The sequence below is a fragment of the Lissotriton vulgaris genome, chromosome 5 (assembly GCF_964263255.1).
Source record: "Lissotriton vulgaris chromosome 5, aLisVul1.2, whole genome shotgun sequence".
In the NCBI taxonomy this organism is placed as follows: domain Eukaryota; kingdom Metazoa; phylum Chordata; class Amphibia; order Caudata; family Salamandridae; genus Lissotriton; species Lissotriton vulgaris.
In genome coordinates this window covers 1,636,926,514-1,636,938,676 of record NC_141693.1, presented here as the reverse complement: position 1 = coordinate 1,636,938,676, position 12,163 = coordinate 1,636,926,514, and the positions used below count along the sequence as shown (strand labels likewise).

Genomic DNA, 12,163 nt, shown 5'->3' with positions numbered 1-12,163 from the left:
AAGTCACCTTTAAGTTATTTATGATTACCAACTAACTGCAGGTGTCCTCCTACGAGCCTATTGTGAAATCTGAGCGCTTCATATACCGTACTCTTTATCACTTTCCTTTAGGTTAGCTTTCGTCCAATATCCAGTGCACTCACCTTATCAATGACCAGCAGCATGGGCACAGCTATGAAAACGACAATGAGAATGGACTGTATCATGATGATCGCATCCTTCAGCGTATTCTTAGTTTTTATGTTATCTACGGTGCCAAAACCTGCAAGAAGATGATCAATGCATCATTTAGCATTCCAAATTCCATATTACTTTAAAATTTACTATGGGCTTGCTACTGTAGTCTTATTTTTTACATGGCTTAATATTTTTCTAGTCCAGGAAAGAAGAGCAATAACTGCTCCATTGGGTGAATAGGGTAAGAAATTCCCCTCAGCCCAACTCATTATTCACTATTTAAAGCAACAAAGCTGGACGAACAACTCAATAACAAGCAGATTTCAGCTAGTCCTATTGGAAAGTCCAGCCAAAAAGTTAGAAATGGTGTGTTTTACTGTTAGTAAATGTATTTTGACATCAGACAAAATCATATTGTGAAATTGTTTGTTATTGACTTATGTTGAATGTGTGTGTTTTAAATTACTAGCCAGACTTCCATTGGTTCTTCTGCTGAAAACACATAAGGACTGATTTAGAACTGGGTGGACGGGTTCATCTGTCACCATGGTGATGGATATCCCGTCTGCTGAAATATAAATCCCTTAGGATGTTTGCCCACTGACTTCCTTTTTCCCTCTGTTATAAATTGGTTTGTACAAGTAATGGGTCCGTAATCACCCCTTCACTGGGAACTAAACACCCCATTGTAGTGCTTGAGTCTCTTAGGGTGGCAAAGCAAATTAGTGCAAGACCGACTTGGGAGGTGCTGTGAGCTAGTAATCAAAATTCACTGGTACGTGGTAATACCACTCAATAAATGATTGTCCCATGTGGTTTTTTTCTTTAGAAATGAAAGGTACATTAATACACACACTACTGAATACTATCCAGCAATTTACAAATATATATAAGGCTGGTGGAAATACTTACAGCCTGATTCATCAACGGGCCGTTTTGCGAGCTATTAAGGACTCGCAAAACGGTAATCATGTAGGAATCGCTTAATAAAATGCGATTCCTACTGATTCCTTATTTGCGATTAGCTAATTGCTAATCGCAAATAAGGAATAACTCGCCATTCATTCCTGTAGGCCAAAAGGCCCATAGGAATGAATGGGGAGTATTCCTTATTTGCGATTAGCAATTAGCTAATCGCAAATAAGATTGCGATTTGAAGGGTGCCAGGGGTGTCCACAGGACACCCTGTAGCACCCCTCAAATGAAATTTTACACAGGTGTTGCACACACACATGTCCAAAGGACATGGGTGTGTGTAACATGCAACTCAGAAAAATGCATTTAAATGCATTTTTCTGAGTTTTCGCAATTTACCGCAAGGTCTGACCTCGCGGTAAATTGCGGCAAGAAATTGCGAATTCACAAATTTAAATTGGATGTTGAATTGCATTTAAGGAATCTCTAATAGAGATTCCTTAAATGTAATTCCTCGCACATTTGCGACATCGCAATTAGCGATTTTTGCATTTGGGATGCTGAATCCGAAATGCAAAAATCGCTCTCGCAAAGGGCCGGATTCTTAGAATCCGGCCCCTTGCGAGCGCTATTTAGGGTCATGAATCGGGCAGATAAAGCTCTAGCCGAGGGAGTGTTTAAAAATAAAGGAAAATCCTAGGGTCAGTACTTCAGTGCAAACCTTCTTGGGGGGAGCTGCTGCACTCCTGAAGCCCCCACACCCTCCTTCTATCTTTGGTGGTGCCCCTGCCATCCTGGGCCCACCACAATGAAGTAAAACTCGGGCCTGGTCGAGCTTCACGGGGCATTAAGGGGCGCTCCACAACCAAATCAGAACCACTAAGAGAAACGTCATCCACAAGAAAATATTTGTCAACTCCACCAACTCCAGAGAACTTTTCAGTGTCATTCAGGAATCCACCAACCCATGGAGCGAAGCTGCAGGCATCACCCCGTCCCAAGACCTCTGCCACAAGCTTGGGACCTACTTCCACCTCAAGATCAAAACCCTCTACGACAACTTCGTCAACCATCCTCCAGACGCCACAGACGCGACGTGCACGCCAAGTGCACCAGCCAACCCACCATCTCCAACTGGGCGCTTATCACAACCGAAGACACTGCCTCGACCATGAAAGGCATCCATTCAGGAGCCCCCACCTACCCCTGCCCTCCGCACATCCACCACAGAGCCGCAGCCGCCATCACTGCCGAACTGCGATGCACCATCAACATCACCTTCAAAACAGGCATCTTCCCAGACGACTGGAAGCGTGCAGAAGTCAGGCACCTGCTAAAAAAAAACCACAGCTGACCCCACTGACCTCCAGACCTACCAGCTCATCTCACTCCTCCCCTTCGTAGCCAAAGTGGCTGAGAAAACGGTCAACAGGCAACTGACACGATTCATCGAAGAGAACGCCATCCTTGACCCATCCAAATTCGGGTTCCGAAGCAACCACAGCACCAAGACCTCCCTACTCGCAGCTACAGACGACATCCGCACCCTCTTCGACCAAGGCCACTCAGCAACCCTCATCCTACTCGACCTGTCAGCGGCTTTGGACACCGTCTTCCACGGTACTCTAGTCGCCAGACTACATGACGCCGGCATATAAGGAACAGCCCTGGACTGGATCCGATCGTTACTCACCGGAAGAAGCAAGAGAATCAGACTTCCACCCTTCCTCTCCAATCCCACAGAAATCACCTGCGGAGTCCCACAGAGGACATCACTAAGCTCGACCCTCTTCAACATCTACATGACCCCCTTGCAGCCATCGTCCGACAACACGGCCTCAACAACGTTTCCTACACTGATGACATCTAGCCCAGCTCATCCTCTCCCTCACCGAGACTCCACCACCGCCAAACTCAACTTCCAGAATGGAATGCAAGATGTTGCAGTATGGATGACCAACAGCTGCCTTAAACTCAATGCCTAGAAGACAAAAGTCCTCATACTTGGAACCACCCTTTCAGCATGGGACAACACCTGGTAGCCGGCAACCCTCAGACCACGCCAAGAACCTCAGTATCGTACTTGACTCCTCACTCACCATGAACCAACAGATCAACGCCCTCACATCTAGCTGTTTCAACACCCTACGCATACTTCACAAGACCTTCAAATGGATCCCCCTGAGTCAAGGAAGACAGTCACTCAGCACTAATCAGCAACAGATTGAACTCTGGAAACGCACTCTATGCCAGCATCAACAAGTCCCTACTCCGCAAACTCCGGACTATACAGAACACCACAGCCAGACTTGTCCTCGGCATCCCCCGGCACGAACACATCAGCCAACACCTAGGAAAACTCCACTGGCTCCCCGTGGAGAAAAGAGTCACCTTCAAAATCCTCACCCACGCCTACAAAAGCCTGCACAACAGCGGACCCAAATACCTCAACGACAGAATCAACTTCCACGTACCCAACAGAAACCTCTGATATTCTAACCTCGCACTGGCTGAACCTCTGCGCATCCCCAGAGCCAGAACAGGGGGAAGAGCCTTTTCTCATATCACAGCTAGACCTGGGACGAACTACTGGCAGACATCAGATGCGCCCTATCCCTGAACACCTTCAGGAAGACTCTCAAGACCTGGCTCTTTGGCTAATCAGACCTGCAGACACCCCTCCCTTCAGCGCCTTGAGACCCTCACAGGTGAGTAGCGCGCTTACAATTCCCTGATAGATTTATTGACTGAAGTACATTCAATTTACCCTGTGTTTACCGTGGGTGAGTCACCCATTGTGAGGCTCACCCACAGTAAAAAGTCCAAAACCAGTAGGTCAATAAGCAAAAAATCTGGGCAGATTAAATGGACAAAACCCATTTTGTTACACCCTCATGTACTGTTGTATCTCCTTGGCAGCCTTGGCATGTGTTTCGCCTGCATTTGTTGCCTTTGCCTCCTGTGTTTTTGCTGTTTGTTGGATTTCGTTTTGCTGGTCTAACTGCTTTGGGCAGGCACTTTGCCACTGCTGCTCAGTGCCAAAGTGCAAGTACTCCCTTTGTAAATTGTTATTATGGATTGATGTTTCCATGATTGGTTTGTTTGTTTTACTGTTAAGTCCCTAGTACAGTGCACTGTGTGTGCCCAGGGCCTGTAAACCAAATGCGGCTAGTAGGCTCGCAGCACTGATTGTCCCACCCATACAAGCCGGGTTGAAACAGAGTCTCAGGTCTGCCATCGCGGTGCCCGTGTGTGCAGTCTAGTACTGCCATGTTGACCCGGCAAGTGCACCCACTTGCCAGAACCTAACCTTCCCATTCCTTACATGTGAGTCATCCCTAAGGTAGACCCAAAGTCCCCTTGTAGGCAGGGTGCAGTATATGTGAAAGGTGGGACATGCCCTGATGCATTCAAAATCATGAGATATAGGATGGTGTATTTGGGGTTGGGTCACAGATCATTACTGTTCTGAATGGCACCTTTCAGCAGACCGGCTGAAAAAAGTCTGCAATGCAAGCTAAAGAGGTAAGCCATGACCACTAAGATGCAGGAGTGTGTGATAGCCGCCACAGGCCAAAGACTTCCATGGAAGGGATCCCCTTTCTAATTATCACCTACTCTTTAATCTTTTAAGGTACCCAACATGTGACCCAATCAAACCGGGTGGCTGTATCAAATGTTTTGTTAAGTTAGCTGGTCTAAGAAGACAGATATATCCTGCTTCTGTTTTAAGTTTTAAATATTCAAGTGGACCTACCACTGTGAGTTTTTGCTCTGTTATGGATGGCACTTGCCTGTCCTTGCAGTGATTACATGAGCTGGGTTACCAATCACCCTTGTGTGATTTCGATCTATAAAACATGATGTTCGGATGTTTCACAAGGCAATATGCTTAAGGTGTTTGATTTTGGCTAATGCTCTGATTTTTCCTTTAGCTCTTCTACTTGTGCATGAAAACTTATAAAGAAGAAAGTAATAAGATCTTTATTTTATCTTTTTCCTGCCTATCACATTTGACCTAAGGAACATTAGGGAATAATAGAAAACCAGTGAAGGTTTTACGATGTTACCACGCATGGCATTACAACATATGCCTTTACCACGCATATAATACCACACATTGACCTTTACACTGCGTGGCATTACATCGTGGACATTTGCCATGCATTTTTGTGTTGTTATATATAATTATATTCACTCGGGAAAAAAAAGTTTCAAGTAATGTTATAGTTAGGTAAAAATGTCAGTGACAACATAACGGTTTAAACAAAAAAAAACACTGCCATTCACCAGTTATAGTTATCTCAAGTATCTATAAATTGTGCTCTTAGGTAACTATAACAAACACTCCAGCCATGCACAGTCTTGTCATTAATTATATAATTTGAGATGTTGCAGTCATCTCAACCCCTCGCAGATAGGCAGCCCTATCCTGCACATCGGGGGCACCCACTACAAACAATATTGGGGAACGGGGGGGATCAAGGGCCTCAGTCCCGAGTCCTACTTGTTTTTTAAAAAAAGACATAAGGGGGTGGGGTAGAGATACCTGGGCCCCTAGTGCTGGTGGTCGGGTCCAAAAGGGACCTCCCCTAGAGCGAAAAATGTTTTTTTTAACAAGCATGTCTTGAATTAACAGAGGATCCATGAAACCACAGCAATTCTGCTGTTCTTCTTTAAGCCCTAATAGGTAGGCCAGGACCCGGGGGGTGATGGATGTTACATTTTTGGGGAGGGGGCCAAAGTAATTTGTAAGGGAAGGCTTTTTTATTTATTTATTTTTTATTTTATTTTTGAAGTTTTCTATAGCGCTGGCCAGACCCGAGGGTATTGGAGCGCTTTACAGTCGATCTGGAGGACACAGGTGAGGAACAGTACAGCAACAAAGATTCATACAAGTTCAAAGATTAACAGAGTTGTCTGGTGCCTGAGGGGCGGCTTTGAGTTCAGGAATGCACAGTTGAGGTAGAGGATTTTTAGACGGCTCTTGAATTCTGGAAAGGAAGGGGTAGTTCTGATGTCCACTGGGATGCAGTTCCAAATTTTTGGGGCGTTGCCAGCAAAAGAGCAGCTTGCGGTTTTTTGTTTCTGGGTTTTCAGGGGGATGAGTAGTAGGGAGTTTGAACTTCTGAGATTTCTGGATTGACCCGCTTTCTTGAGCTTAGAGGCTAAGTATTCCGGTTTCCCTGTGTGCAAGGCTTTGTGTGTAAGACAGGCCGTTCTGAAGCTGGCGCGCATTTCCACTGGGAGCCATTTTAAATCTTTGAGTGCGGGGGATATGTGGTCGAATTTCTTTACACCTGAGACCATTCTGGCTGCTGCATTGAGGGTGATTTTTAGTGGCACTAGGTGGGATAGGGCTGTGCCGGATAGGGTAGCGATCCCATAGTCCAGTCTGGACAGCACCAGTTCTTGAGTGGCTTGTTGGAGATCCTTCTGCGGGATGTGTGGTTTGATTTTGTTGAGGAGCTTCAGATTGAGGAAGGCGCTCTTTGCGGAGTTCTTGATGTGGCTCGTCATTGCTAGTTTGTGATCAAGGGTGATTCCAAGTGATTTTACCGAGTTAGTCAGGGTGAGATTTGCTTTGAGAGCGTCAATAGCTTTCACCCATTCAGTGATTTGAGGGTTATCGTCCTTGTTGGAGATGAGGAGGATCTCGGTTTTTCCTTGATTGAGTTTGGGGTGGTTTGCCCCTAGCCAGTCTTGGATTTCTTTGAGAGTGTTGTTGAGCCTTAGAATGTCGTTAAAAGGAGGTGGTTTCTATGTAGATCTGTGTGTCGTCTGCGTAGAGATGAAAAGGGATGTTGGCTTTCTTCAGTATGATGGTGAGGGGTACCATATATATGTTGACCAGTTGAGGGGAAAGAACGGGTCCTTGGGGGACCCCTCTGGTCACGGGGAGAGGGTCGGATGTGAAGGATTTTATTTTGACTCTGTGGTCAAGAAGATTGATGTTGTCGAGCTGATTGTTGAGTTGGTGTAATACACATTTTTCTAGGATTTTAGCTTGGAAGGGCAGGCTTGAGACTGGTCTGAAGTTGTTTAGGTCGTTGGGGTCTAGGCCTGGTTTCTTCAGGAGAGGAGTAACCTGGCCGACTTTGAGGCAGTCCGGGAGGATGCCAGTTTTTAAGGAGCTGTTGATGATTTCACACCAGAGTGGAGCAAGGGTGAGTTTGAGGTCTTTGGCCATTTGTGAGGGGATGGGATCAAGGTTGTGGGATGAGTGTTTGGATGATGAGATTAGATTCAAGTTCAAGTTCAAGTTCAGGGATTTGTATAGTGCACTACTCACCCAGAGGGTCTCAAGGCGCTTGGGGAAGGGGGGTTCAATTTTTGTCGAATAGCCAGGTTTTAAGTTCTTTTCTGAAGGAGATGTGGTTTTGAGTAAGGCGGAGGTGAGTGGGGAGTGAGTTCCAGGTCTTGGCCGCCAGGAAGGAGAAGGATCTGCCACCCATGGTGGATTTTCAGATGCGCGGGACTGCGACGAGGGCTTGATTGGACGATCTTAGTTGACAGGTGGGTGTGTAGAAGGACAGTCGAGTGTTGAGGCATTCGGGTCCTAGTTTGTAGAGGGCCTTGTGTGCGTGGGTGAGAAGACGGAATGTAATTCTCTTGTTGACGGGAAGCCAGTGGAGGTCTTTTAGGTGTCCGGTGATGTGATCTTGGCGAGGTATGTCCAAAATGAGTCTCGCGGATGCGTTGGAGTTTTTTCTGTAATTTTGCTGTGATTCCGGCGTATAGTGTGTTACCATAATTCAGTTGACTCGTGACCAGTGCGTGGGTGACAGTCTTTCTTGTTTCGAGGGGGATCCAGCGGAAGATCTTTTTGAGAATACAAAGTACGTTGAAGCACGAGGATGAGACTGCGTTGACTTGTCTGGACATCGAGAGAGAGGAGTCTAGGATGAAGCCCAGGTTGCGTGCGTGGTCTGTGGGTGTGGGTGCTGTGCCCAGAGCGGAAGGCCACCAAGAGTCGCCCCAGGCAGAGGGGGAAGATCCTTGGATGAGCACCTCCGTTTTGTCTGAGTTGAGTTTTAGGCGGCTATGTTTCATCCATTTGGCTACTTCTTTCATGCCTTTGTGAAGATTGGTTTTGGCGGTGTTAGGGTCTTTGGTGAGGGAAAGGATTAACCGGGTGTCGTCGGCGTAAGAGATGATGTTGAGGTTGTGTTGACGCGCGATGAGGCGAGTGCACTCATGTAAACGTTGAAGAGGGTGGGACTGAGTGATGATCCTTGTGGTACTCCACAGATGACTTCAGTGGCCTCTGATTTGAATGGGGGAAGTCGGACTCTTTGAGTTCTCACGGCAAGGAATGAGATGATCCAGTCCAAGGCTTTTCCTTGTATGCCGATGTTGCTGAGGCGTTGTATAAGGGTGCTGTGGCAGACTGTGTCGAAAGCGGCGGAGAGGTCGAGTAGAATGAGGGCCGCTGTTTCTCTGTTATCCAGTAGTGTTCGGATGTCGTCTGTTGCTGCGATGAGGGCGGTCTTGGTGCTGTGTTTGGCTTGAAATCCGGACTGAGTGGGATCGAGGGAGTTGTTGGATTCAAGGAAGGCGGCGAGCTGGCTTTTGACGGCTTTCTCAATGACTTTGGCGGGGAAGGGGAGGAGAGAAATGGGTCGGTAGTTTTTAAGTTCAGAGGGGTCTGTTGTGGGTTTCTTCAAGAGGGCGCTGAGTTCGGCGTGTTTCCAGCTTTCTGGGAAGGTGACAGAGTTGAACGAGCAGTTGATGACATCATGGAGATGGGGTGCGATGATGGAGTCAGCTTTGTTGAAAATGTGGTGGGGGCAGGGGTCGGTTGGCGCGCCAGAGTGGATGGAATTCATTAGGCGGATGGTGTCTTCGGTGGTGATTGGGTTCCAGGTGCTGAGGCTGTTAGTTGGCGGTGTAGGGTCTGAGGGGGGTGGGGAGGGTTGTTCGCAGGGAGTGTTCTCGAAGCTGTTGTGAATGTTGGCAATTTTGTTGTAGAAGAAGGAGGATAACGCATCGCAGAGGTCTTGGGAGGGAGTGATGTCGTTAGATGCTGCGGTGGGGTTGGTGAATTCTTTGACGATGTTGAAAAGTTCCTTGCTATTGTGGGCGTTGTTGTTGAGACGATCCTTGAATGCTGATTTCTTGGTGGATCGGATCAGTTGGTGGTGTTTGTGGTGGCTGCCTTGAGGGTGGCCATGTTGTCGGTGGTTGGGTTTTTTCTCCATGTTTTCTCTAGGGTGCGGCATAGCTTCTTGGATCTTTTAAGGTCCTCATTGAACCAGGGAGCCTTTTTGCTGCCTGAATTGATCTGGTGCTTTTTCAGGGGTGCTAATTCGTCAGCGCTGTGGGTGATCCATTGCTTCAGTATGGTGGCCGCTTGGTTTGAGTCCAATGAGAGGGTGGGAGGGTTTTGGTGGAGTGATGAGAGGAGTTGGTCGGAGGTGATTTTGTTCCAGTTTCTCCGAAGAATAGGTTGTGGGCGGTTGTGGGTCAAGGTGGTTTTGTAGCTGAAGTGAACACAGCAGTGGTCCGTCCAATGGAGAGCTGTGGTGCGGTCGAAGGAAATGTGCTTGCTGGAGGTGAAGATAGGGTCGAGCGTGTGTCCGGTTACATGGGTGGGGGTGTCAACAAGTTGTTTGAGTCCGATTTTGGCCAGGTTGTCCAGAAGGGAGTTGGTGTTGCTGTCGTGTTTGTTTTCAAGGTGGAAGTTGAGGTCTCCTAATAGAATGTAGTTCTCGGAGGCGAGGGCATGTGGGCTGATGAAGTCAGTCACTGAATTGAGTGCGGGTTCCTGGGGGCCTGTAGATGAGGGTGCCTCTAAGTGTGGTCCTAGGGTCGGTGTGGATCTGGAAGTGGAGATGTTCGGCGGTTGCAAGATTATCGTCGAAGCTGGTCGTGATTTTGATGGTGTTCCTATGGATGATGGCGATGCCTCCTCCTGTTTGGTTGGTGCGGTCTTTTCGGATGATCTTGTAAGCGTCCAGTATGGCTATAGTGATGTCGGGTGCAGATGATGTGTGCATCCATGTTTCTGTATGGAAGGCGATGTCCGGTGACGCTGTGTCGAGTAGGTCCCAGAGTTCAGTTGTGTGTCTGTGGACCGAGCGGGTGTTCAGCAGGATGCACTTCAGGTGGTTAGAGTCGGAGCTATGTTTGGAGGAAGTGGATTTGGTGAGGGTCCTGAAGCAGGTGAACTTGCTGGTGTGACAGGTGAATGGGCCGTGGGTACGTCCTGGGGTGGCTTCGCAGCATTGTGGTGTACGCCCGGGGTTGAGGGCGAGGAGAGTTGCGGCATCATATGTGAATCTAGTGGGCTGGGTACGGCGGGGACCAGGGGGTCTGGCGCTGGGCACGGTCCAGGGGCGGACGGGCGTAGACGGGCTTACCTTGAGGATCTCTGCTTCATGGACGAGGTCAAAGGAGGACCAGGTCTCTAGAGGTGGGTTCTGTTGCTGTTAGGTCAATGTTGGCAATCGGGGGAGGGCTGATGTCTAGAGATAGTTCGATCTTGGCCATTTTTTCATTGAAGAAGGTGACAAAGTTATCACATAGGGTTTTGGCGGGTTGGGCATGGACAGTGGACGCTTTGGAAATTTGTTTTTTGATGATGTCAAAGAGTTCTCTGGGCATGTTTTTTGCCTTGTCTAGCGCATTGCAGAAGAAGTTTGTTTTTTCACTGTTGATATGATTCTTGTACCTTCTTCTAATTGCTTTGAGTTCCTCGCGATGGCTAGAGGAGGGGTTCTTTCTCCAATGGCGTTTTGTGGCTCTGAGAAGTCTCCTTTCCTCGCTGATGTCCTTGTTAAACCAGGTTCTCGATGGGATGTTCCCAGGTTTTTTTTTTTTTAGGGGTGCAAATTGGTCTAGGATGGCGGACGTGGTAGTGTTATAGTGTGAGATGAGTTCCGTAGCTGAGAGGCCTTCTGCGGGGATTGGCAGGGAGGAGGCTATTCTTTCTTCTAGTTCGTTGTGTTGATTTGTGATAGGTTCCTGGACCATGTGGGGGGCTGCAATGGGGGGATGAGACTGGATCTGTTGCGTGAGGTGGAATAGGATTAGGTGGTGGTCTGACCAATCTACCGGGAGGATGTGTTCAATAGAGATTGCATCATGCCAGACGATGATGGCGTCCAGGATTGCCCCTTTGTTGTGGGTCTCTTTTGAGCAGTGTTGGGAGAGGTTGTTGGAGTGAAGAAGTTCGTTTAGGGATTTTATTGTGGCATTGTTCTCATTATTCCAGTGTAGATTAAGATCCCCTAGAATGAGGGTGTTGGACTCTTTGAGAGAGCAGTTGGCGATCAGGTTTGAAACTTGTTCCGTGAACGTGGCGTTGTTACCTGGGGGATGATATAGTAGGTGGCATTGCAGTAGATGGTTGTCGGTGGTTTTGATGTTGGTCGTAAGGCATTCAAAGGAGTTGTAGTTAAAGGTGTCAGTTTCGACCACTGAGAGGTTGTTGTTGTGGATAATTGCCACGCCTCCGCCTTTTTTTTGGTCCTTCCTATCTTTATTGATGATGGAATAGCTTGGGGGGACAAGCATATCTAGGATAGGTGGGGAGGAGTCGTTTAGCCAGGTCTCAGTGATGAATGCTATGTCTATGTTATGGTTGAGGATGGTCTCTGCTAGCTCTGTAGAGTGTTTGGTGGCAGATCTGCAATTTATGAGCATGCAGTTGGTCCGGGGAGAGTCTTTTTTTATAGGTTCAGTGGGGATGGTGAAAAGGGAGTTCGGGGTTCTAGGGGGTTTGCGGAGGTGATGGTCGTTTCTAAGACCGGTGATTACCTGTATAGAGGACTGAGGGGGGTGGGTGGTGGGGATTGTGTAAGAGGCGGCCAGTTCGAGCGCTTCTTCCCAGGTCATGGCTTTCGTCGCTCTGTTGGGTCTCCGGGCAAGGGTCTAGGAGGGAGGGTGTGTGTTGGTGTGGAGTGGAGAGTTAGTTGGTCTGGGGGGGCGTGAGTATAGGGGGGGTAGGGAGGGACTTTGGATGGGGGTTGTGGAGTGTCGAGAGGTTGGCGAGGATTTGATTCAGGCCTTGAATTATAGTGCCGATTTGGTTTTCAATACGGGTGAGGCGGCAGTGAGGCCCCTCCTG

General features: G+C 48.0%; 1 protein-coding gene across 1 annotated transcript in view; it reads right to left on the bottom strand.

Annotated features, from left to right (window-relative positions):
- The window catches only part of LOC147716881 (B-cell antigen receptor complex-associated protein beta chain-like), a 218,745-nt gene that overhangs the window by 79,540 nt on the left and 127,042 nt on the right, over positions 1 to 12,163 (bottom strand). The window contains exon 4 of the mRNA XM_086923781.1: positions 144 to 262. Coding sequence (XP_086779907.1) covers positions 144 to 262 — 119 coding nt within the window. The remainder of the gene's footprint in view (positions 1 to 143; positions 263 to 12,163) is intronic.